Source organism: Falco punctatus, assembly GCF_963210335.1.
Source record: "Falco punctatus genome assembly, chromosome: 6".
In the NCBI taxonomy this organism is placed as follows: Eukaryota; Metazoa; Chordata; class Aves; order Falconiformes; family Falconidae; genus Falco; species Falco punctatus.
In genome coordinates this window covers 22,655,999-22,681,405 of record NC_137585.1, presented here as the reverse complement: position 1 = coordinate 22,681,405, position 25,407 = coordinate 22,655,999, and the positions used below count along the sequence as shown (strand labels likewise).

Here is a 25,407-nt window from a genome sequence, read left to right as displayed (position 1 = left end):
TCCAGAAGCTGGGGAGGAATAACAGCTCCTCTGTGTAGCCTTTTTTTCACTGGTTTTTGTGGGATTTCATCTGGTATAGCTTTTGTTTAAAGGTCAACTGAAGAGTCTTTCAAATGCCTGTGCAAGTTAGAGTCCATCTTGAATGGTCAGTGGACAGGGCACTTTAATGTGTTGCTGAGTGTCTGTGTGAGAGAAGGACGTGGAAGACATCTGGAGACTTGTTCTGGCCAAAACTAACAAATATGATGCTGATTTTTTGGGAAAGCAATCAGAAAATAGGGCAGGAGTAATACCAGACCCTTCAACTGAAGGTACTTTTCTGCCATTTGTGAACTGGATTCACCATCTGGGATAGCAGCTATGGCCATATCAGATTATTTTTTTTTCTCTGCTTTTGTCTTCTGCCCCCACCGCCCCTTCACCCCCCACCTAAACCATGTCCTTGTTTCTTGTAAACGTGCCTTTGTCACCACAAGTTTAGGCTGTCATAATACATTTTACCTCAAGTCCCATCTTCAGTCACTTAGTGGCAGACTTGGAAATAGAAGCCATGTCGCAGCCACAGGACTGCATCGTCTCTCTAAGGCAGAGAACAGCTGTAATCTTTCTTACAAAGAAGCCTGCTCTGCAATTTGCTTGTGAGCTCTGTTTTGGGCATCTCATAAACTAGGGCAAACACAGCTTCACCTTTTAATAAAGGGTAGTATGAGTCTCAAAAGACACAGGACTGCCTGCACCCTTATTTATGCAGAGAAAGGGATGATGGCAGTTGAGGCTGTACATTTAGTGAACATTGTGAACAGATAACAAATTAAGACTTTTAGCCTGGGGGGGGGAAAGTCACTTATGTAACTGAACTCCATTTGCTAGACTTCCTCCTCCCTAGTCCCACTCCCCATTATTTATCAGTTAAAGATGCTAGGAATAGTGAGCTGGTGACCACAGAATAGGGGAGGGGGGTGGGATAATAGTTGTTATCCTGTTCCAAAAACCATAATACTGGATACCAGAAAGAATGAGAGTCAGATGTAGATGATGCTGTTGAGTTGCCATTGGTAGAACAGAATGTACTGTACTATCCAGCTATGGTTGTTGCTGTGTCTAAAACCGTATACTATGAATGAAATGTGGATGTCAGTCTGCAGCGCTTGTGTGGTTTGTAGGCTCCTCATTATGTTGTTAAACCGTGTGCAATAGATTAAACTACCATTAAAATTCCATGTCTCAAAACAGCTTATTTTGCTGCACTAATTTTCCTTTGCTTCCACAGGGAGTTGCATGCGAGTGAAGAGAGTCTTATCATTCAGACAGGCAAAGGTTCCTGTTTGACATTCCTTCTGTGAGCAAAATTCATACTGATGTCACCCTTACAAAAAATGGATTAAATGCTTGCATTGTTTATTTTTCATAAAAACCTGTATTGGTAGAAGCTTTCAGTGACGGGGAACTAGTAGAGTGCTGAAAACTGGGAAAGTTTATCCCAAACACTTTTTTTACAAATTAAATTATGGAGGAGGGGAAATTCTACATTTCCTGCAAGGTGACAATGAGCAGTTCTGGATTTCTCCAGATGGAGAACACTCTCTGAAGTGGTAAATTATTCCATAAAGAAATAAGGGTGGAGGCCTTGCATCCTAGTACTGAGCTGTGAACGATGTGTCCTGAGAGGGCTTGGGAGCAGGGCAAAATGCTCGCTGTTTCTGGCGGAGGGCACAGGGGTTGATGTTATCATTGTGAAACATGCACTGCTGCGATGTGAATTGCTTTCCTGCTTGGCTTCTGTCCTCTGCATTAGCTGAATCAGGCTTAACAACTCCTCTTTTGCCTTTAGGTGTACTTAACTTCAAATCAGCGGTGTTTCAGTACTATGTGGAGTCACACCTTAGAAACCAGCACCAAAGATTTAAACTTGAAACTAGTTTAAGCTGTTGTTCTTTTCTTGAATTGCAACTCAGTCCAAATCATTACTTTAAAAAAATCTCATTTTAATTCAAATCTTAAGTTGAATTGAAAGAGCCAAACCAAAGCCAACCTGAAGCTGAGCTGAAAAGTAGACATTAATTGAATTTTATGATCAGAAATATACTGCAACGTCCCTGACACATACACAGTGAAGAGAAAGACCTCTGCTTTGAAATTCTTGCTTTCTTAATTAACACAGTGTGGACGGTTCATTGACAGAGAAGTGGCAGAACATACAGTGAGGCAATTACAGATAACAAAAACTGTGGTCACAACTCAGCTAATTAACTGTGAAGTCATTAGCAAACGTGACCTAGGCACATTGATTGCACTGAAAGACAAGCTTTATAGGGAGATTTGGAAGGGGACAAGGCAGGAATGCTCTCACCTACCTTTGCACCCCAAGATGCAACTGCTTACCTGAGACCAGGAGATAAAAAGAGAGGATATAAGGACTTCCTGGGGAAGTTAAAGTGGGTTGTTATCACCCTGTTAGACCCATCTAATGGGACACATGCACTTTATCATGTACAGGTAGTGGGGGTACAGGCCCCTTCCCCCCTTCATATCACAGGTGTACCCTGACCTAAAAAAACATACCAGCAGTAACTGCAATCTGATATCATGAGGTATCTCAGCAAAGCCTCCCATGGATTTCCAAAGTGTATTCACAAATTGCTTTTAATGTTTTTATTATTATTATAATATATTTTTTTTTGCCTAGTTCAAAGGCAACCAAAACAATAAGAATATATGTTGGCGAGTACTGGGAGTGATCAGCTGCCTCTTTCTTTCAAGCTCTACATGTGATCCCTATCCTTCCCTTCCTCTCGGTTTCCATTCTGTTTTGAACGTCAAAACCACTTAGGACTCCCAGGAACTGGGGTCAGAGTCGTCCATGTGAGCCAGTGGCTGCTTACTTTTACACAGCTATCTTCACCTTTCTGAAGATGTGCGGTGCTTTGGGTTCTGTTTTCTTCTAAATTAAACATGCTGCAATTATTTCTTAGCTCCCCCACCCCCAAAGACCAACACTAGTGAAGAACAGAGTAGAAAAAAGAATGAGCTTTTAACGCATCTCCTGTGAGATGGGTTGCTAGCAAACTGTGCCACGTGATTCTGCTCTGGGTGGTTTCCAGTGGCACAGGATCATACCCACGGTGCGTGGCTCACACAGGAACCCCAGCATGGTCCCTCCCTAGGTTGGCCTTCCTGGGCTTTTCCTGTGGGGGAACTCCTGGGCACCCATGGAGGTTCTGAGCAACTTGCACACGCTTTATTTCAGCTCACCACCTCACCTTGCAGGTGCTCAGATGTTGACTTTTATGAGAATGGGCATTTGGCTTGTGATAAATGTACCAGAGTTTTTTTCTTCCCTCCCTTTAGTACTTAATGCTCAGTTGTCAGCATCCAGGAAAGCCGTGTTTAGACTGCACTGGAAACAGATACCGATACGGCTAGCTGACACAAGGGTGGTTTATTTTCCATTTTAATAGTTCTTTAAACAGGTCCTGCATTTGTATACAGCTCCTTTGTTGGAATAAAAATCTTTGTCATAGGCTACCAGACAGCTATAAATAGCCATCTTGAGTATTTATGCTGAGGATAATCTTAGGAGAAGGTATTTTTAACTTTGCACATTGTTTAGAATAGGAAATTCCTTTAATGCCCACATTTTCCATTCCTGGTGCCATTAGCCACCCCCTCCACCCCCACCCCCCCACCCCACCCCCAGTGTGTGCCTTGCTCACTCTTTCTCCCTCTCATTTCCTTTAGAGGTTCAAGGTTACAACCAATCTGCTCCAGAGGCAGACTTGCATTTTTGGGGGGTTTTGGGGTTTTTTTTAAGTAAAATGCTAACTTTGGCCTTTTGCGACTGTGTGGGAATTCAGTTCATTTCATATGGCTATCAGAATGTAAATGAGATATCTCACTAGGCTGTCACCGCAAATTGGGTAATGAATGAGCACTTTATTTCTCTTGCACATGGAACTAATGCGCTTGTTAGAATAACAGTGGCCAATCTATTTTATACTCCCACAGAAAGTATTCCACTTTTTTTGGCAAGTTTGTGAGAGCTGCTACTTGTACCAATACTCAAGTTAATGCTGGACACACACAAGCAAAAAAACCAGTACTATGCTGAACCATACTTGTAACTTAAAAATACGGTCCCCCGCAAAACTTGTTCTCACACAAGTCAGTAAATAATTGCAATCTACAAAATCATCAAATATTGTGTTAACTCGAGAGAAAATGCTTTGTGGGCTGTGGGCCAGATTCAAAGCAGGTATAAACTGACACAATTTGAAGAGCAGCCTTTGAGAGAAGTTTACAGCTGACCTGTGATCAGCTGTGCAAGCTAGTCAGGCCTTTTTTTTCTCTCTCTTTTTTTCCCCCTCCTTTTTCCTTTCTTTGTTTTTAAAGATTGTTTTGTATCTTGAAAGAGACTGACACATGCAAAGCCTTGGAGTTAATGGGAATTAGGTAGCTTCTAGATAGGGGAAACCTATATCATCAGTATGAAGTGTTAGCTAACTATTTGACAGCTAAAATTAGATGAGCTATATACTGTCTGGAGAGTCAGAATTTTAAAAGTTATTTCAATGCCGCTCAATGCTTGTCTTGGAAATCTGTATTGATCTCTAGTGGGGGTCCGTGCAAGCCAGTCTGTGTGTGCTCTTGGAAATGTCACCCAAGCTCCCTGTCACTGCCAGTGGCTCTAGGGCATCCTTTTAGCCCCTATGCGAGGGGACGGTGTTTTTGAAGGTGAAAGATGGATGTTTCAAGCCTTGCTTTCTCTGCAGGGCTGATAAGGATAGGATTTGTGGCCTGTAACCCACCATCCTGTTTGTAAACAGTGCTGTTGACTTCACAGGAATTGTGTTTGTGTTTTTGACAGCTTGTGTTATCATGAATTTGGCTGTTAGATTTGTGTTTGCAGCATAAATATGTAGGTAGATATGTACACATAGCCTGCAGTTTTGAAACACTGCTCTGTCTGAGGCAAGGGCTGGTGGCCACACAGCCCACTTGCTGTGCTAATGACAAGGAAGATGAAATTGGAAGGACAGGAACACTCCTGCAAATCCTTTGTGGTGCAGACTGCACCTTGATTTGACCTGCTGAGTGAGCAGTGTAATGTTCACGAAGATCAGAGCTTAATTTCCCAACTGTAATGTTATTTGCTTGAAGATTACAGGTTATTAAACATTACTATTAAACAGAAAATGTGACCTTAAAGACTATGTAAATGTTAGGGAAACACACTTGCTGCTTGGTGACCGGAGACAGGCTGAGTGCTTAGATATGCTCACTGGAGAAACTGCGGTATATGTCAAGTAGGCAAGCAAAGGGGCTGGGGGCTTCTGTGCAGAAGCACCTGATGACCTACTCTAGGCAGATTTTTGTAGTTTTGGAAGGTCTTTACTGAAAACCACCAATGATCCACCTGGGAAGGAGCCCTGGCAAGTACAATAATGAGTATGCAGTAAACTCAGCTACCCTGGGGGGACCCCTACCCTGTGTGGGCAAAACCCAGGGGCAACAGCAGCAACCAGATGGAAACAGAGATCAGTTTCATGCTTTACACCAGGGTCAGTACTGGCCATGTTATTCCAGCAGGGAGGCCAGAAAGCATTAGAGGTCAGCAAGAAGAAAGGTGATGGATCGCAGCCACGTTGATGTCTCGATTGCCAAGCCAAAGAAGGCAAGGTGTGTCATCAATGGAAGTTTTCTGCATGTACCATAGCCTTGACTGAAGCGTCTTTGCTGAGTTAGCTTGCAAGGGTGCCAGGTGTAATATGTCCACTAAAATCTGTCCGGTGACCACCAAGTTTCTCATTCTCAGTTTATGGGATTTAGTCAAATGATTTCTTTCACAGTTACCTTGCCTTTCTTATCTGATGAAACCATGGCTTTATTCAATCTTAGTATTTTTCTCCTTTCTGTGTTGTCTAGAATGTGACTAGATCAAATTTCCCCCTTCTGTCATGAACATTAGTAGCTTGATATTTTTTTTATGTGAAGTTTTTTTCAACAATAAAGTCTCTCCCAGACTGCAGTTACATAATATTCAAGGTCACAGTAATCATAACAGAATCCGTCTCACTTAGTAGGGTTGTGCTCATGGAAATGAAAATGCCCCAGCAGGATTTTTTGCAGGATTTGGCTACTGCACACATAATTTGTGAGACTTGATCCGTGAAAGATGACGCCATTTTTAGGCCCATTGCATTGAGCTGTTTCGTATCTTAAATTTTTTAGTTGTGAGGTAGAAGTAAAAGGCATTTGGCCTGTTCTCTCGGAGCATAAGGGACAACATTGTAACTGCAGAATCAATTTGATATTGGTGTTCGCTTATTCTTAAGGGGCTTTGAATCTAAAGTGGCATGAAATTGAAAATTAGCCCGTACATAGGGGTACAGGGTCTTCTCAGAGATGTTTTGTGCTTTCATTCCTTGTGTTCCCTCTATTTCTGCCTCATTGTCTTCTCAGCACCATAGTCTTCCATCTCTAGTTCACAGTCATCCTCCAAGGAATTATTCATGTCAGGGGAAAAGCTTTAATGTGCCTTTGGTGGTTTCACTGTGGGTGGAGGAATGGCAGCCTAGCGCAAAGCTGACCAACTGTAAAAGTCACGGCATTTTCTTCATTCATATTTTTCTATATCTGATATTCTTTGCCCAGGATGGCTGGAAATGTATTTTATCTTTGAAAATTGTGAGGCCATACATGACTATTTTCAGAGAATGTCAGGACAACAAATTTGGTGCGGATTCACTGAGAGAAGAACCTGTAGCTAAAGGGACCTCCTGTTCAAGCGAGACATGGTTCCCTGCACTTAAAAATGCAACTAAATCCTCAGTATTGAAAAATACATTGTAAACAAAGAGCTGTGTCCACTCACTTGCTGCTTATGGGCTCCACTCTGTGAAGTAAACGCTAGATATGATTGCATGTGGACACTGTCAATCAGTGAAGTTACACAAAGATTGAATGTGGCTTGGTCTTTGCCAGGGACAGTCTCACGTAGCTCCTTGCTAAAGGTGACTTCAGCAGCCACATAGATGCCACTGCTTGATCAAACCTTTTGTTTCGAGTCTTCAGGAGCCATTAGGGGTGGTAGTAGTTGATTTAACAATTCTGGGTTATGAATTTTTGCTACAGATATTCTTCTGTGCCCAGTCTTTATGGGGAAGGGGAAGGAGAAGTCCTTGGTCAGTGTTATCACTTTAGCATAAGCTATAATAGCTTGCATGGTTATCCCTGCAATTCTTCGTGTTCCTACAGCCAACGTGGCAATGGTCCCTTCAGCACAATCTAGAAGTCTGTTAGAAGTCTTTCGCTGCTGTTGCTAATCCAGATTGAGCCTTTCAACTCTTGTAAAAATACCAGCACTTTAATAGCAGACATAGACGTGTGCATCTTTGGATTGCAATGTGTTGTGAAATGTCAATATCATTACCATGTTTTCCCTGGGTAAGGATGCCTTCAAAATTTATGTGGTGGTTTCTAATCCACCTATGTGGCCTACAAGACTTGGATGTGTACACACTCATTGCTGTCAGTAGGAGTGAAGGAAGTTTTGGGGAGCTTTGCTGTGTCAGGGCCTAAATGATTTTGAAGTGCCCCCTTGCATTTCTGCAGGAAATCTCCATGAGATTAGTGTTAAGTTTTAGTATGTTCAGCCTGTTTTGAAAAAAATAGGTGTTATTAAATTCCACTGATGGAAGTGTGAAGGGCATATGATTTCTGGCACTGCACAGGTGTGCTAGAAGAGGCGTTAGATGTGGGGAGTCTTCTCCATAATAAAGCAAGGTGCCAGCATACTATGCAGTGGATGGAAATTGCTAGAGAATAGAAACACTGCCAGAATGAAAGAAATTTTGCCAGCTGGTCTGTTCAACAGGGATGCCTGGCTCTGCCATCCTAGTGCAATAGGGAGACATTGTGAATTTCTTAAAATTTTGCATTAAATTCTGAAAATACAATCTTGGTGACTACATCAGCTTATAAAGTTCTGTGTAATTTGGTGGTAATTCACAAATTATTTTAAAAACATGCTTGACATCAGTGCATATGCTTGGGTTTATTCTCTGTTCAAAACTTGTGGGTAGCTTAACTTCAAAATTAAATGCAGAATCTTGTAAATATAGATAAAGGTAAAGACACAGTACAGTATCACAGTAACAAGATTCAAGACTGTGCCAACAGTGGTTAATTTTGAAGGAAGCATTAATTTCCTTTTCCTGTTTTTCAAGAATTTTTATGTGTAGGAAAAATGCCTCTGCTGCATGAACATTTTTTAAAGTAATGGCTTTAAAGGGCACAAACGAAAGCCTGAATCCAAATGTTTTGCTAGTACTTAAAGAATATTTATCTCTTGCTTTTTTTTTTCCTTTTTTTTTTTTTTTTTTTTTTTCCCTACAGTGTGGCTGGAGCCAGGATCAGTATAGGGCAGATGTGGGCAAAAACCAGTGGTGAATCTGCCTGTCATAACCTGTTCTGTTCTGGTTTTCTGGCTAGTATTTTAGCCAAAAAAAGGAGCCATAGCAGCAAGAGGAAGGATGATTTTCTTTTTCTGCTGCAGATACAAGAACGTGAATGAAGATAACCAGTGATTTGATATCCCAGATTTGGGTACGCTTGTCAGAATATTTACGCTGGGTACATTTGTCATCCAGATTCAGGGGGAATAAAGACAGCAGGTGATGTTTCTGAGAATACCATTTGGAGGTAGCAATCACATTTACTGGGCATGTGGACTGCATCTGGTCGCCTGGATAAATAGAGGAGCACAGTTGGTCTAAACTGGGGCTAAAATAGACCCATAGACAAGAGCTGGACCACCTGAATACTGCAAGGTGATTTGACACCACTGGGTGCGGAATATACACCAAACAGGAGTAACTTCACTGTTGCTCTTCACCTTCTTCAAACAGACTGAGATAAATTGCATTTGGTGGAATAAAAGGAAGTTACAGAAGTAATAACATCCTTTATGTGCTCTTTCAGGCTAGCTGATGGGAAGGTGATAAAATCTATCATCCAAAGGAGAAGAACTTGATCCACCTGGAACTGCTCTCAGCCATACCATTGCCGGCGGCATTTGAGCTGATATGCATATGTGTGGGTGATGAGGCCATCCCTCTACTTTCTTTTGCTGCATCTGGCAGCTCTTTCTGCCACAAATGCAAAGTGCTGGAGAAACCTAGCTGCTATTCTTTGGTCTTAGTCTGAGTCTGCAGAATGGGTAGTGGGTTCTAAACATGAGCTCTGGGACTGACTGGGACAAAAATGTGTGTGTGTGTGTAGGCATCCTAACTTTTTAGTGTCATAAATTTATTCAGCTGGTAAATAGTCCAAACAAATACCGTGTGCTAAGTTGTGAGCTGTATCAGTTATTTTCTTTTTACTGCACTAGGTATATTGTTCTTGAAGGGGGCTGTTATCAGATACAGTAGTGCACACATGTAGAAATAAGGCATGGCATCTAACTGATTATCATGGCTTTGTGGAGAGATGGATTGGAAATGCCATTATCCAGCTTACCTTTTAGGGAAGAGCCACACCACATGGAAGGTGATAGCTGGTAATTTGTTTTGATTTAGTCAAGCAGTCCCTATTTTCCAACCTGTATTTGTAAGGTGTTCACAAATGAAGAAAGGTAAAGAGAATATAGAAATGAAATTACGAAGTTCATTTTAAATAATGGATCTTTTCTGAATTTCTGTGACATGTCTAAGCCTCTTGCAAGAAAGCAGATGGAGTGACTCTTAACATAAGGTAGCAAAGATCATGCTTATTGTTTAGATCTTGGTCCTGTCTCCTTTAATCCTGATTCAGTAGCACAATTCCCACAGCTGAGGACACTTAAATGAGTAATGATTAAGTGACCTTTTCATTGCATGCAGTTCTGTTAGAGGCCTCTGCTTGGTTGTGACAATACACAACCAAGATCTTGGGGTTTAGATGCATTTAAAAGATGGGAATAAATTGGGGTTTTTTCCATGCAGAGTTCCTAGTTTGCTTATCAAAAGTTTAATTACATTGTTGAAGAATTTGATAAGTTTTCCCCATTTGTTTTCAAGATCTCTGTCTGCCACTGTTCAGGGAGCATTATTTTCTGATCCCAGTGTTGTCTTAAAGTCTATAGGAAAAAAAGCTGTTGCTTTGAGGTAACTTCTGTGAAAGAACTGCCCTAAATGACACTGCCATAGAAAGACAGCGAATAGAGGAACTGTGTTTTAAGCTGTGACTTTCCCTTATTACTGATTCTTGTAATCCATCACGTTGCATACATCTGGGTTCCTCAGGTAGCAAAGCATTGTAATGCATCAGGCCAAGACTGCAGATGAAGAATGCTCTGGCAATCCTATTTTGGCATGTTGAAGCTATATTCTTACCATAACAGGTTTTTCTCCTTTCCTCTATACTTGGCTTTGCAGACAGGCATGTGTAATGACATATGCCAAATTGACACAAAATAATACGGATTGTATGTGCAAGGACTACTATTATAAGCATGGAATTTGTATATGTACATGAAAAGAGCTTGTTATATCTCTAGCCAGCCACACTCTGCAATTATTTCTGATCTAATAGTTGCACATGCAGGTTGCATTTGAGCTTTGTGTGTTTCACCTCTGGATGAAAGCTCCCTTCTTTAGTCAGTATTAGTAGGCTCCAAATTACTAGCCTGTGCTTGTTTTGGTTTTGGTTGTTTTGTTGGGCAGGGACTGAATACTTTTTATAAATTTCAGAATTCTTGCCTGTAGAAATTTTTGGACAGAAAACCTTTTTATAAGGTTCTAACTCCTACTTGTGTTTCACTTCTAAGTGAGGTAAGTACTTTGGGAGAGTTTCACATAAGTAATTATCCTGTTATATATTAAAGGTAGTAAGAGAGAAACCTGGAAGTAACTTGTTGGAAGTGGTGTAGGTAGAGCATGCCGTAGGTTGTAAACCACAATGCTCTCTCTAGGCCCTTCAGCTGCTGTTTAATTTTTTAATAATGTTTGCTCTTCCTTGCATTGTGTTATTTTGGCACATCCCATGGATGGGGACCACAATAATTACTGCTTAATTTAATAGGTTTAGGTTATAAACTGTAGTTTAGAAGGTGATGGCGTAGAAAAAGTAGTCCTTTGGCCCTCTCTTCACTGGGGCAGGGAACTCCTGGGAATAAGGAGAGACCACTGCCTGTTTGATGCCAAGCATATGACTGGGATGCTGTCTAGTCTTTACATAGACCATGCAAGATCGGGCAAGGCTCTGAACGCCCACTTCTTTAACTGTGCTTTAAAGAAGGATCGTGAAGTATCTGGCCTTCAGCTAGAAAGTTAGAAGGCAGGAAATGCCTTTGCACGTAGCATTTGCCAACTGTGGTTTCTGGTATGTTGGTGGGTGGGTTCTGAACATGGCCATCTTGATAAGAAAATGCCTAAAGCCAGACCCTGTTCATCATTCATCAAAGGATCATTTTCTTTATCTCTCATTTCAATTAAACGTGGAGTTTCTAAAAACAAAAATGTGCCGTACTCCTCTCAGAACCACCTTTAACATCTTAAGCCTCATCATGTGTATCAGGAGTAGCCAGGTCACAGTTAAGGATCAGGCTTATCTTCCCCCTCTAATCAATTTCCCTTGACTTTCTCAAAAAAATTTTGTATCCTCTGAAATTTTGCGTGTCATGTGTTGTCATAGATAGAGTTTTTTTCTGGGAAGATTTTAGAGGAAAAATAAAATAGGAAAAAGGTTATTTTTCCCAAAGTGCCCTGATTTGATTTTGTAAATTATAAAAATGTAGATATAAAATTATTGTCCTGTCTAGGGATTATTATTCTTCATATTTTTCCTCCTAAGGAAGAACAGAGAAAGAAAGCATCCCATAAATTGATTGGGTTATTTGAGAGGTATATTGTCTAAGTTTTGTTTTTTGAAAAGTAAACTTTAAAAAATACCCACCCAAGATCTGTTTGGCTTTGATTACGGTGTCCTTTGCACAAATATCAATGTCCTCGGTGGTTTTAATGAGTATATCAAGAGTATGCATCTTGGCTCCTTTCCCCCTTTCTAAACATGTTGGGAAAGCCCAAAGATCCTCGATTGATTTAGAGTTCCTTGGAGGCTTTAGAAGCCTTCACTGAGATAGCGTCTAGCTTATCAGAACCTGAAATGGTCTCTTCAAGAGCTCCACATAAAAAACCCCTAAGTTTTATCACAGAACATCTCATCAATAATCAGCTTACTTGTTGTCAGATTGCAATGAATTCAGTTTAAAGTTTCCATTCTGCTTTTTAGGTTCTACCTTGGTATTTGGAGCTGATGGGATCTTTCTACAGGCCAAAGCCTGACGTCCTTGCTTAGTTTTAAGCCTAGAATTTCACAGCAACTTTAGTGTAAATGAATGAATGCCGATGAAAAAGCTGCAAACCTTTATTGAAAAAAAACCCACATTTTTTTCTCAAGTATTCAAAGTGTTTGAAACTCTGCCAAGTTTCTGAAAATGCTTCCGGTTTCTGCTTTCATACTTTTCTGAAATGTTTATTGGAAATATGATTTTAATAGCTTTGAAGTGTTTTAGTGAACTACAATGTCTAATGGCTGTTTTAGTGAGATGCTGCTAATTATTACCATAAAAGCCTTGAAATGCTGGTCTGAAGTTCTCTAAGTGCAAAGATGGTGCTCTGAGAATGGGTTTGTCTCCAGTTGCCTGCACTTCGAAGTGATAGAATATGTCCGCTTTCTGAACATAAGTTGTTTAGATTGGAAGGGTAAGTTTCTGTTATAATGACTTATTTTAGGAGGAAGGTTGTAATACTGCATATGCATTAATCTGTCCAGAACCTCTAAATCCTGTAAGAGCCTGTGGAGGAGTTCCTGGAATCCTTCCCATCCCATGAAGTTTATTCATAAAATGTGATGCTCTGAAGCCTTCTCTCAGGGCACAAAACATCATTAGAAACTATAGCCACAGCTTTAGAGCTCAGGCTGCAGCTTTTGGCAGATCTGGAGATAAAGTTTGCCATTTGAAAATGAAAATGATTTTTCTTTCTAGTTAGTGGTCGATATTTCTTTATGCAAGTTGGACTGCTACTGACTCTTGATAGTTACATTATTTAAATCTCCTTGAAGACAAGTCTGTCAGCTGTTTTTTGGGGAAAGTTATGTTTCTCTTAAGCCACTTATTGAAAGTTTTTCCATTTAATATGTGGAACTAAATGGAAAAGGGAGACTATTAGTTAGTGGCAGATTGCAGAGGATACAAGACCATCCCAGCTGGTGAGAGCTGTTAAGGGCTTCTTTTACATTCTGTAGTGACAAAGGGGATTTGCCTGTTCTTTGCCTGGCAAAAGAACAGATGAGGTTCAGTCCCTTTCTTCACCATCTTGTAACATGTCAAAAAACTTTACTGGCTTAGTGCAGATTTAGGGAAGGGGTATTTTTGTACCCAGTTCAAGTCCCAAAGAACACTGTGTGGTGACACGTGAGATCCAGGAGAATTGTACAGGGATGCTGATCCTTGTGAGAGTGGTCCAGTAATTGCATTTTGGAGACTGTGGGAAGGAAATAATTACACATTTGTCAGTTTCCCTTAAACACAGGTGAACACTCACATTAGATCTGATACTAGGAAAAGCAATGAGGTGTTTTCTCACTCACTCTTACCCAGCTGGCTGGCAAACTGCTTGGATGCTTACCTAGGCACATGGTTAAAGTCCTCATGCGCTCCTGTGTTACATCAGCAGAAAAGAAGAGGTGAGGAATGCATGCAGCCCCACCTGTGCTCAGGTGTCTCTGAGGTTACCCTCATCATACAACGTATGTCTCCAACCAATGTTAAGAAATCTTTAGGGTGCTGTGGTGATGGGAAGGTTTCGAAGGAGACACGTGATGCTGCTGTGACAGGAAGCATGCCCAAGTTGCAGTCTTGCAGCCTAGGGACTTCACCTGTCACCCACATGGTGCCACTTCATCACTCAGTCACTGGCTGCTGGACTGACAGGGATGCTTTCCTAACTCTGTTAACAATGGTGAAGAGTTGAGACAGACTCTGTCTTCAAACAGAGAGCACTGCACAGATGCTTGTTTACAAATGCATTTCTTCATGGATACCTTACTGTGTAAGATGTTTTAAAATGCAAACCAAAGCAGATCTAGAAAAGTAACAAAACCACCCACGTACAGTGTAAGGGCAGCTGCCCCTCTTCCTTCCCATGGATCTGTCTCCTGAGTGGCTCACGGGTTTGTGCCGGAGGTTTGAGTGTGCTCAGCAGAAGAGGCTAATCATCTGGTTAATGATTCAGGTACTAAAGCATTTAAGCCTGTGGTCCAAGGCTTCCCATACATAGTGCCTGCTGCTGGCCATGCTGTGCTGTGCTCAGGAGGTGCTGAGCTGAGGTGGTTGGTTGTAATGGTGCTGGCACTTATCTCCACCCAGGGCATCTTGGAGGTCTGGAGCCTTGAGCACAATGGGCTGTGCTGTTGCAGTCAGGTTTGAGGTTTAATATGGATTTGAGGGTGCACAGTGTAGATGGGAAGAAGTCATGGTCTTGAGAGTTTGCTCAGACCGGGCCTATCCTGAAAGTGTAAAGTCTGACCCAAGAACCATTTTCCAGGAGAAGCTAGGAAGTAGATACACAATGCCTTAAAGAGTGGCTCACATGCTGCTGTTACTAAATTACAATAGATTTCAGGTACTTCAATGCAGAAATAAGTATTAGCAGTTGCATATGCAGAGAAATAGCAAAGAGAAACTTTAGTTGGGTCTTTTATTACACTGGAATAATTTAAGTCCCCAGGTCATTATGCCCTGATGCACATGCTGTGATGTGAAAATACTGAACATTTATGGTGATTTCATTTTAACTTCTTGATACCCTTTTATGTGTATTACCCTGTAATAAATTACTTTTTTTTAAAGATCCTGCAGTGCAGACAGCAATGCCTGCACATGGCAGAGCCCCAGCTGCCTGCCTGCAGGGGGCAGAGAGGAATTTTGCCGTGCAGGGAGAGCTTTGCTCAATGGACCAGGTGCAGTGTGGTGTGGTTTGCTTTTTTTCTTTTCCCGTTGCTTTCCTCTAAAACATCAGGCATGAGCCACGGCTGGAGGCAAGAATCCAGCCTTGACGGAGTGCCGTCCTGATGTGATATGACAGGCCTTGTGGAAGCGTTCAGCCTTGATCCTTTGTTGCTTTCAGGAGGGAAATCCCATTAGATAACAACTGTACTGATGAGACTGGAAGATTTTGTATTAGATTTCCCTAAGAACTGAAGAAAGTGAAGAAAAAACCCTTTTCTGTGGTTTTGTTGGGGTTTTTTTGTTGTTGTTGTTGTTGGTTTTGGTTGGTTTTTTGTTGTTGTTCTGATCTCCTTCAAGAAAGGAGAACTGTTGAAAAAATAGATATTGGGTGAATCGTGTTTCTTGAATAGTCCACAAAATGTTACACTTACAATGCTGTTTAATTTCCTATTTGGTTCCTCCCTGGAAGAAGTTGGAAAGGCTTGCTGCAGGGGGAGAGTAAGCTTCATGGGTTGCTAGGTCATCTTGAAAAGTGAAAATGGATTGGGACAGGAGTGGTAAGGAGATTTATGAGACAGTGGGAGTTGTGAGTGAGTCTAAAAGTTAGGATAGAGATTAGTGTGCTGAAGAAACCTCTGCTGTGAACCATAGAAGTGAAGGGATAATGGGGACGGTTCAGATCCACTCCTTGCCAGTTTGCTAAAGTGGATTTGAATGAAATTGAATGTATAACTAGCCCCTAATTTCCAAAGCATTTTTGTGTGGGTTTAGCAATCTGATTCCTGTCAAACCCAATGACTGTCATATTGACGCAAATACCAGGCAATATTTAGAAAATTTGGGAAAGGTATTTTGCCAAGCAAGAAAAAAACCCCCTTGCTTTTAACATGCATTCCTATAGGAATCAGAAATATAGAAGGGGAAAAAACATACTGACGTGTTGACCATTCTAACAAAAATCATACAGTACTGGTCTTTTTTTGGAATGTTTTTTGAAGTTTTCCACTGGCTGGAGGCTTTTGAAGTAAAGAAAAGAAAAGACTCATCTTCTGTCTTGAATTAACTTTGTTAATGATTAACAGAGCAGTGCAGTATGTGTGGTGTGTTTTAATTAAATCAGAGGAGACATGATTTGGACAAGATTTTAGTTTCACTTTGAAAGTTATTAAATAAACTGACACTGTTTGCTCTCCGAAAGTTCCTGGGAGCATCCGGTTAGTTGGTAAGCACTGTGCAGCTAGTGAAATAAAGCCCCTTCCAAAACACCTAAGGGCCATTACTGGATACTAAAATGAGTGGTCTAGTCAGACAGGGGACCATCAAACTGCATGAGGCAGGGCCCTGGTCTGAGGCTCCAATTTCATATTTTTAAGCTAAGTTCAGGGATAAGAAAGGCCCAAACTGAGTATTTTTACTCAAAGTCTGCATTTTGAATAACCCTGAGAGCCGTTCTAGTGGCATGAACTCTTGAACAGTCTCTGCCTTCGGCAGAATTCAGATGGCTTTTGCTAGCTGAGTTTATTGGGTTGTTTGTGAAGCTGAGATCCTGACCGGGGCTTGGATTTTGTTCACCAGTAAAATTCAGAGTATCATAAGATAGGAGCTTTTGGTACAGAAACGTCTCCATAAACTGGCCCAGCAGGAAATGCTCTTCCCTTTCCAGAGCTACGTGCGTGTGTGCCTGTGCACACGTTTATATAAACTCTTCCAGCAGAGAAGGATCAAGCCTGGAGCCTGGATTCAGACTATGTCTTCAAACTGAAACGAGACAGTGGATGCTCTCGCTGGTGTGTGGTGGCACTCATGACTAGATCCCATGCTTCACACTTTATGAGTTTACTGTTTACTGGGGTGTCTGCTAAGGACTTTGGCTTAGGCTCCCACCCGTGCCCACTCAGCAGCAAAATTAAGGCATAGACTGTTTTGACTAGAGATGCCTCTATCCTCTGTTTTTATCACACCTACCACATTGTGGCTTTTACTGGCTTTTGTGGCTAAGTTTCAAGTGAATAGTAATGTTTGGAGCATGTCTGTTAATATATTAAAAATAACATTAATAATTCTATATAAAACCTGTTGTTGACAGTGTTGTTGAAATTAACTATTGCCTAAAACAGTTGGGGTGGAGAGAACTTGCATCTGCATTATTGGCAGCTTATTCAGCTTTATGTTTTGTGAACTCTGCAAGTATCGTACAGGGCTGTAAGCAGAAGTCCTACAAGTCCAGACACAGGTTTCTGGGCTTTGACTACTATCCCTCACGTTTCAAAGCTGAAATTTACTAATAGCAGTTATTGTTCCAAGCAAACTACAGTTCAGGTATAAATGAGAGACAGCAAGTCTTAAAATTTGCCAGCCAAAATAATAGATTGCTTTTTATTGCTGTGAGAATTGACATGTGTCCCTGAAATGCATAAAGCACAAAAGAATGGGTGCGGAATTGAATGGGAAATGGTGGCCCTTCCCTCTGCTGCTGCTGGTGGCTGGAGAGAAGCAGGGTCCTGCTCGGAGCAGGAGGGGACCAAAGTCTGTCCCTCACTAGTGACAGTGCCAGGGCGTAGGGAGGGGAGGTAAAGATAGCCTTTGTGAATGCTTCCCTCATATGCTTTCCTCCATTTCAGTTGTTCAAATGACCAGAAGGTAGCTATATCCTGGCTGTTACATGGAGACTATTGTTTGGATCTTAGTGTTTATTTGAAAGCAGTGAAAACATGGTATAAAACAAAAGCTGTGCTTTGGTAGAAATAGTCTATCACACCCATGGAATATTATGCTGCTTTATTTCTGGATTGTGCATTGCCCCATAAGTAACTGATAGAGAATGCAAACACCAGCAAATATGTTTTTCTAATCAAGTTTCAATTTACAGTGGAGGAGGTTTTCCTTGGAATATCATTTTAACACTTGTATTAGAGTTTGTTTCGTTTACTGCTAAGCCATACATGCAGTCAGTAACTTTTCCATGTGAGAAGCAGGATAATGTTAATACCTCAAGAACTGAGGACAGTCAGAGAAAATTAAATTATCTTCCCTATAAAGGACCAAACTCCTGCCTGTGCTACCCAAGGCCAGCCTGTCCCATCAAAGCAGGCATCAGATCGGATTGAGTGCTGCATGGGCTCTATGTAGGTTTGCAGTATCTGGAAATACACTGTGACAAGTGTTCACAATTGCAGCATTTTTGCAGTTTGATGTACAGGTTGTGTTCCCAATCCTGCAGAACCTGTCTATGCAAATAGTTCTTTGTCTGCTAAGGCATTAGCTATACATGATGATGTGTCCATGTAAGCATGCAAGACTCCATGATTTGCACATGCCTATGTCCAAACTCAAAACTGTGTATTCCAATCTGAGTATGTATTTTAATACATGTATCTACTTATGTGGCTGGGTAAATATTACTCACAGGTTTCATTGAACACATTAACATTTTTGGTGCTGCAGCTGTTTATAGGCATCCAGGTAGATGTAACTGTGGGTTACAGCTGTATCTATAAAAAATAAGGGGAGGAAGAGATGTTACAGCTATAGAATGGCTACTTAGTACTGAACCCTGTAAGAGCATAGAAGACTTACCACTGGGAAATGGCAGAATCTCCATTACTTATTTAAAACTGGACTTGAAAAAAACCCACAACATAGTAAGAGACAGTTCAGCATTATTTGGTGAAGTACACAGCATTGTTTTTATAAGTACTTAAGAGATTTACTTCAAGACCTTATGTATGGGTTGCCAGACTTTACCTACTGCATATGATTTAATACGCTAAGTGCTGTTCATCTGTGAAACAAAAGTGCTTGCTCACATGCCTGTGTCCTAGAGTGAAATCTCATAGGAGGGTGAATGCAGATGCTTTTTGCCCTGTGAGATGCATACACTGAGTTCCCTGCAGTGAACTGCATTGGGGCATTTCAGAACAGACCTTAAAAAAACCAACAGTTTGTCTACTCCGTGAGAACATGAAAGAGACTGTGGCATCTTTCATTTTCCCAGGGAGGGAACAGTTAAAAATATTCTTCAAACAAGGAGCAGATGTTAATGTCATTAGAATGAATTTTCATAAAAAAAGAGAGTTCTGTTTCTCTTGCAAAATGCCAGTAGCTTTGCAAAGTTCTCTACAAGTCTGCCGACTTATTTCAGACTAGTGGCACAGGGGAGATGTGGTGCAGGGTGAGCTGTTTACTGTCTCTGAAACAAATCAGATACATTTCTGTACATTATTTGCCTATCCATTGTAAAAATGCCTCAACTTGGAAAAGCACTACACAAAGAGCTGAAGAAACATGAAGGTATTTGAATAACAGGACAAGAACAGTGATCAGCACAGCAAATCTGCTGTTGACAAACAGGTATAGAAAGGAATGGGTTACATATGGAAAGGCATGGTCTGGATGATGTGTGTGCCTCTGTCAGAAACTAAATTCGCTATAATCTCAAAAAGTATTCACGGGCTATTGTGATCAGCTCAATGAAAACTCCACCTTGCATGCAAGAATGGTTAAAGTAAAAATAACAAACAAAATATTAATTGGCTCTCTGGATGACCTCTGGACATTCCTATTGTTAGTGTGAGTAGATGTTGGAACCTCCCAGTAATAATTTCCTTTTGGAAAGCTCTCACGTCTTATTCCTCCTCTTTTTGCTGCTTTTAATGCTGAGAATCTAGGAAAGGTCCTGTGGTTCCTTTCAGTGTTGTAATAGATGAGCCTACACTCCTGTAGAGCCATTTGACTTGAGTCCATTGGAGTGAGTGACACCTCTCAAGTGCCCTAGTTTAGTGTTTGTTTGCTTAGTTTTTTCTCTTTCTAGTGCCTTCCTTAGGGGTTTTGGTGTTCTAGAGCCAAGTAATAATCTCTGCAGCATGAGAATTTACCAGGAAAGCAGGTTGAGACATGCATCTCCTGCCCCCATCATTTTTCATGCTTTAGATGGCCATGCGAATTTTTCATATTATCTAGGGGAAGGTGATTTGCCTCTTCCTACTCTATATGCAAGATCTTCACCTCAGGGCCACAGTGTACTGAGAGTATCAGTTAAGTTACTGAAGGAAGTAAACACTAGCCATTTGGCTTTGAAATAATAAAGGGATTATTAAGTACAAGGATCTGTAACTAACTTGGATCCCACTTCTTTTTAAGGGGGTTGCAAGCACGGCAAAATCTTGGCTGTGTCAGCCTCTTTCAGGAGAACCAGTTCTGCATTGCTGTAAACGAATAGAGCTGCTGGGTTGGCACCCAAGTGAAAGTGAATGCTTGGCATTGGGTTGTATGGAAGTGCTTGGCCTTGGTGGAGCCCTCTTTCATGATGCAAACTGAGTCACAGAGTGGTTGGGGTTGGAAAGGACCCCTGGAGACCATGTAGTCCAAACCCCCACCCTAGCAGGTTCTCTTAGAGCAGGTTGCACAGAATCGTGTCCAAGTGGGTTTTGAATACCTCCAGAGAAGGAAGCTCCACAGCCTCTCTGGGCAGCCTGTTCCAGTGATCCGTCAGCCTCAAAGTAAAGATTTTTTTCCCTGTGTTCGGATGGAACTTCCCGTGTTGCAGTTTGTGCCTGTTGCCCCTTGTCCTGTTGCTGGGCACCACTAAAAAGATTCTGACTCCATCCTTTTGACATCCGCCCTTAAGGTATTTGTATGCACTGATAAGATCCCCTCTCAGTCTTCTCCTGGCTACACAGGCCCAGCTCTCTCAGCCGTTCCTCTGCAGGGAGCTGCTCCAGTCCCCTCATCATCTTGGTAGCCCTCCAATGGACCCTCTCCAGTTCCTTGTTTTTCTTGAACTGGGGAGCCCAAGCACTCCAGATGTGGCCTCACCAGGGCAGCGTAGAGGTGGAGGATAACCTCTGTCAACCTGCTGGCCACGGTCCTCCTAATGCACCCCAGGATCTCCATTGGCCTTCTTGGCCACACAGACACACAGCATGCTGGCTCACAGTCAACTTGTTGCCACATAATGTCCCTGTAGCTCTTGTTGAAATAGTGATGTTCCTCAGCTGAATGGGCCTTATGACTTAAATGATGGGCACAGCTCTCAAGACAGCTGAAGGTGAAGCCTCCTGGGCCTTCACCAGTGCAACAGTAGGCTGTTCATGTGGGTTACCCAGGTCCACTTGGCAGTGTGCTCATTGCCTGTATACAGTGGATTAACATGCCTGCGTCCAGAATTGCACATTTGATCTTGCAGCTAGATGGGAAAAATAAATTAAAATCAACACTAATGCTGTCAAATTAAAAATCAGTATGTGGGACACCAACCTGCAGAGCATTTCAAGCAGTTGTTGGCAAGGATACCTCTCTCAGATTAACAGTACAGACAGTTGGGCAGAGAGACTGATACTGTTCAGAAGTGGGATTTGCTCTCCTTATTTATCTTCAGTTTTTCGTTTGCAGGCAAAGATGTCACATGTGTTGAGGATCGACTTGTGTGGCCAACATTTCTTATTGCTCATTCAGTAGGCAAATGACATCTGTTCTCAGTAGTGCTGTAGAGGTATGGGCAAGGTGATGCAATTTGGGGTTAGAAATCTTGCTCCAAATGAAAAGTAGCCTGACTACATGAATCATTGTGTTTCATCTAGAGTGAAGCTCTCCTCCAGACTTTTATAATTCAAAACATTATTTGGAAAAACAGAAAAAGAAATTGGCTTTATTATGACTGTCCTAGCCTAAGGGGGACATTTAAAAATGGTTCTGAGGTCTACTACAAGCACAAGAGACTTACTTTGTTCCTAGTGATCCAACAAATAGATCAGATTTGCCTTCTAGAGCCAGAATCTGCATGACAGTAGTGGGAGATTTTTGAAAAAATCTGAGACTATTTTTGACTATTCTTTGAAAATGTAGAGTGTCGTGCTTTAAAGGATAGCCAATTTGCTTTTATTTTTATCCTGCGTAGAAACAGTTTTGTTTGTGACCAATGCAATAACCTAACTATTCCAAGATTAATAGAAAAGAGTATAGAACACACTCAATGGGTGGGGGGGTGTGTGTGTGGGGGGAAGTTTCTGTGACACAGTAGTAAATACAGACCTGTATTGGAAATCTGTAGGGCTGCCTTGGAACCCAGTTTATAGTTTCATAAACATCAACTCTTACATCTGGCATCTGATTAAAATGTATATTTTGGCAGAACAGTGATACAATCTCTGTTTAACTAATGCTCTTCCAGAGGGAAGAATTCTGCTTCTGTAATTCCCCAGTAGTAGAAATGCCTTTTCCAGGAAGAGTAAATATGACTCCCTTCTCACCAGCATTTTTAAAGGACTCTACACGTCCACGTTGCCTTACATGCCCTCTTTCCCTAGAGGTCAGAGTAGAAGAAATGGAGATGGCCTGCCTGCTGCACCGTCATTTCATTTCCAGATCTCTCTGCAATCACAGAAATGGAATCTATGTTTTTCTCCCTATGCAGTCAGCACTATTGGCCTTTCCTTGCTCCAGGCAAGAATCCCAGTATATTTTATGCACTAAAAGGTAGGGTTTTTCATGCACTTTGGAATGAGGGGCTGGGCCTGAAAAAGGTGTACATGACGATACAGCAGCTTCTTGGGGTATTGTAAACCAGTTTATGACTGTGCAAGAAAACTCCTGAGCCTGAACATTGCATGTGAGCCATTCACCTGTCTATAAAGCACAGAACCTTTTCAAAAAATCTATCTCCTTGAAACTGTAGAGGGGGGCTTTGGGAGGAAAAATCCACCATTATTGACTGCAGGATTTGAGCAAAAACATAAATGAGCATCAGTGCCTCAAGCAAAGTGCAGCTGTTGGTTTCTTGCAAGCTGTGAGAAAAAAAAACTGTCAAGGTTGATGCCTCCTTGAACATCCAGCATCCTCCATGGCTTCATGTAGAGACGATTGCCTCGGTGTTCACTCCAAGGTAAGAGTGCCACCTACTGAACCCACACACTCGTTCCCACAGAAGGGCGACTTTGCAGTAGAGATTTCCCTTTGGAGTATGAATCCATCCACACCCACTCTGGTAATTTATGAGATTTAACAAGATCAGAGCCTGGGGTAGAATGGCTGGAGGACTGCACAGTAAGCTATTTCAGTTTATTCGCACATGCGGGCTTAAAGTGGTATGAGAACCAGGCATGTGAAATCATGGTACCTGATAGTGCCTTCATTTAAATCACTTCGTTTGCATTTCTGTTTTCTGCCTCATTCACTGGATTAGATGGAAGAACATAGAGGAGAGTCTGTTAGATTGGATTTAGGTCCAGCCCTGATTTTAATCCCTTTGCTAAACACAAGATGGTCTTACCTTAACTGCAGTTGAGCTTGCAGCTACTTCCCATCTCCCTGGATTTGTTCCTGTTTGGCAGTCACCCTTCAGTCTTTTGAGCTGTCTAATCCAGCTTGACCTTTCACGAGTTAGACTGGATGCAAGTGCTTGCAAAATGCTTAGGCAATGATTTATCATCAAAAGAGAGGACTGTTTCCTGGATCATTGTTTTATATTTGTGTCCTCTCCCCTGCTCATCTCTCAGCAGGCTGGAATGTGACTTTCCTACAAGCAAATACTTGTGAAGGCACCTCTGTGCAGCGCTCAGGCTGCTGGGTGCTCAGGCAAGCTTGCTAAACAGAAGCGCTTCTTGTGAAAGCTGAATGGGAAGCAAGCATTTGTCGGTCAAGTTGAGCAGCTGAGAAATCTGCAGGGATTTCTGTCACAGGGGGCCCAGACATAGCAAAGAGGATCTATTAGAGAGAATACAGTAAAAAAAATAATAATCATATGATCACAGAGCAGAGGGGGGTGAAGGGAGGGGAGGAGGATACAAGATAGATAATGAGCTTGACAATAGGCAAATTGTGTCATTACGGGAGCTACAGGACCAACCAAATGGTTAACCTGTGGGGTGGAAAGAACATCCAATGAGTCTCGCATGCCTGAAAGGATAATGGCATTTTTATTATCTCATTCCATGCCCTGATCATCCATCCATTTGCTCCCTGGAGCTGGCAGCAGTTTGCGCTGATTCATATGCTGCAGACATGATCAGCAGATCATACTACAGGCAGAACTTGTCAAGCCTTTCCAAGTGAGTTGCCGATTTATTATGATATCTGTATGGATTTAGCCTTTCGGTGTTGTGTAGGAAGTTCTGGATGGTGGCAATGGGAAAGGGGAACAGAATGGTGTAACACTCAGGGAAGCTGGTTGAACTGGGGAATAAGTGTTGGATGCAGACTGGGTTTTTTAACTCTTCTTTTTTGCTATATTGTGCTCTATTTTCTAAGGGAAAAGTCTTTGCATTTTTGCATTTCTCTTACCTGAATTGCAGAATTTAGATTGCTTTGTTCAGTGGCAGGAGCATATGTTGGAAGTATTGGTTGCTAATCAGAGTTCTGTTAAAGGGAAGGTTGCAGAAGTTTCATAGTTTGTATGAAAGCTTTCACATAACTCAGCTTAATTCGCTGTGTAAATAAGTCCTAATGGCACATTCATCCCTGAATGTGGGAGGGAAGCAGGAGAAGAAAATCAATTAGCCTGTGCAACATCGATAAAGAAATTATGTGCTTTATTTGGGTCCTGTGTTGTTTTGTCTCCTTTATAGGGTGAGGGATGGGAAACAGGACACTACTGTGTTTCTAAAATACTGTGACCTATACCAGGGTTTTGTTTAAAATTTGGGAGAGGTTTTGAAAAGCAACAGGGATTTCTGGGTGCCTGTTTTTGGTTTCCAGCATGAAATCCTATGCTCCTGGGGGGGAGAGGGAGCTCAGGGATTTCTGAAACTCAGCCCCTCCGAGAAGTCCCTTCCAGGAATCTGAAATCCTTCATCGTGGTTTCAGAAATTGGGCAATGAATAATAACTTAACTAAGAGTGTGTCAAATGGGTTTGTTTTGTGTTGGTCCATGGTGGAATACGGCCACAAGCCACAGTAGCCAGCCCTCCCGTACTGCTGTATGAGTATGGGGAGCAGCCGTGGCGGAGCACCAGTTTCTCTGCAACCATATTGAAGGGAAAGCAAGGGAGGGGAAAAGGCAAAGTGGGTTAGATGTGAGCAGTTTAGTGCTGATATAACTGGTGGAAACCTTGACTCTCGATACCTGCTGTGGGGAGCTGGCCCTGAGTGCAGTGACCCAGGCTGAAGCCTCTGAGGAGACTTTTGGACCCTTGCACTTTTGCGTTGGGGCCAGTTTAGCTAGGTGTCGGTCTGGCTGTTTTGCTTAAAAAACCCTAGAAACCATTGGATATCCTTGCTGAGAGAGATTCTGCTCCACTCCCATTTGAGTGAGAGAGGGAACCAGCGGTGTACTAAATTTATGCCTGGCACTCTGGGAGGAATGCCCGAGCTTGTGTGTGTTGCAGCACCCACAATTACAATATGTGAAGTGAGTTCACTAAGTCAGTGAAATTATATCTGAGTGTAAACAATTAAGTCCTTTTCTCTTGTAGCATGATCAGCTA

The 25,407-nt window shown here is 41.9% G+C and overlaps 1 protein-coding gene across 12 annotated transcripts in view; it reads left to right on the top strand.

Annotated features, from left to right (window-relative positions):
* CALD1 (caldesmon 1) overlaps positions 1 to 25,407 on the top strand; it is a 246,248-nt gene that overhangs the window by 162,919 nt on the left and 57,922 nt on the right. Inside the window, exon 1 of one of the 12 annotated variants that reach the window (XM_080391495.1) lies at positions 23,824 to 24,033. The exons of the other annotated variants lie outside the window; for them this stretch is intronic. Coding sequence (XP_080247621.1) covers positions 23,987 to 24,033 — 47 coding nt within the window. The 5' untranslated portion in view covers positions 23,824 to 23,986. Of the gene's footprint in view, positions 1 to 23,823; positions 24,034 to 25,407 lie in introns of those variants that run through there. 12 annotated transcript variants of the gene reach the window in all.